The sequence below is a fragment of the Wasmannia auropunctata genome, unplaced genomic scaffold (genome assembly GCF_000956235.1).
Source record: "Wasmannia auropunctata unplaced genomic scaffold, wasmannia.A_1.0 LD313319.1, whole genome shotgun sequence".
NCBI classification, from domain to species: domain Eukaryota; kingdom Metazoa; phylum Arthropoda; class Insecta; order Hymenoptera; family Formicidae; genus Wasmannia; species Wasmannia auropunctata.
In genome coordinates this window covers 1-630 of record NW_012049571.1, presented here as the reverse complement: position 1 = coordinate 630, position 630 = coordinate 1, and the positions used below count along the sequence as shown (strand labels likewise).

At 38.4% G+C, this 630-nt stretch overlaps 1 protein-coding gene across 1 annotated transcript; it reads right to left on the bottom strand.

The window, feature by feature from the left end:
* Nucleotides 1-36: 36 nt before the first annotated feature.
* Nucleotides 37-624, bottom strand: LOC105460938 (venom carboxylesterase-6-like; the record flags this gene model as incomplete). Its single annotated transcript, XM_011707432.1, has 3 exons — nt 581-624; nt 312-490; nt 37-205 (listed from the first exon to the last, which is right to left on the bottom strand). Coding segments are annotated over exons 2-3 (262 nt in total), but the record flags the coding sequence as incomplete, so codon positions are not given.
* Nucleotides 625-630: the final 6 nt, after the last annotated feature.

The following is a 630-nucleotide window of genomic DNA, read 5'->3' as shown; positions in this document are numbered from 1 at the left end:
TAAAATAGTTTTCTTATTATTCTGCATTATTTTTACCAGCTACAGGATAGAGGCCCTCTTCGCTCGTTACTCCCGTAACCCAAGGTACATCCTGTACGTCTCCGCTACTTACGATTTCAATAGGTGTTCTATCGATGAAAGGTGCTTCGTCACCAAACCTCTCAACTACCGGACCATAAGGAGTTAAGGGTATATAAAAGAACGTCTAAAATAGCATAAGATCGGATTTCTTCTTTCTATTATACATCTGAGGATTGTATTCTTGTTTCAAGGTAATAAAAAGAAAGTCTCGCGAGTCTCGCGAGTCTCACCATAAATTCACTTGTAGCTTGAACCATCGCGCGAGCTGGACGATATCTCAAGCAACGTATCATATCTCTGGAAGAAGTTGTAGGACATCCCATCAAAGCACTCAATTTCTTGGCCTTTTCTAAAGAGTTTTCAACTTGCGCCCAACAATTAAACGCTGTACCACTGAACGATATGCCACCTATATTATGTAAAATTGTAACAGTTTAACGTAATGGACGAAACAATATTTAATCTTTCTAATTAATAATTTTTTGTCTTATAAGAATACCTTGGAAGAGCCCTGCGCTCAGTTGCGATAAGTAATGATAATGCACGCTT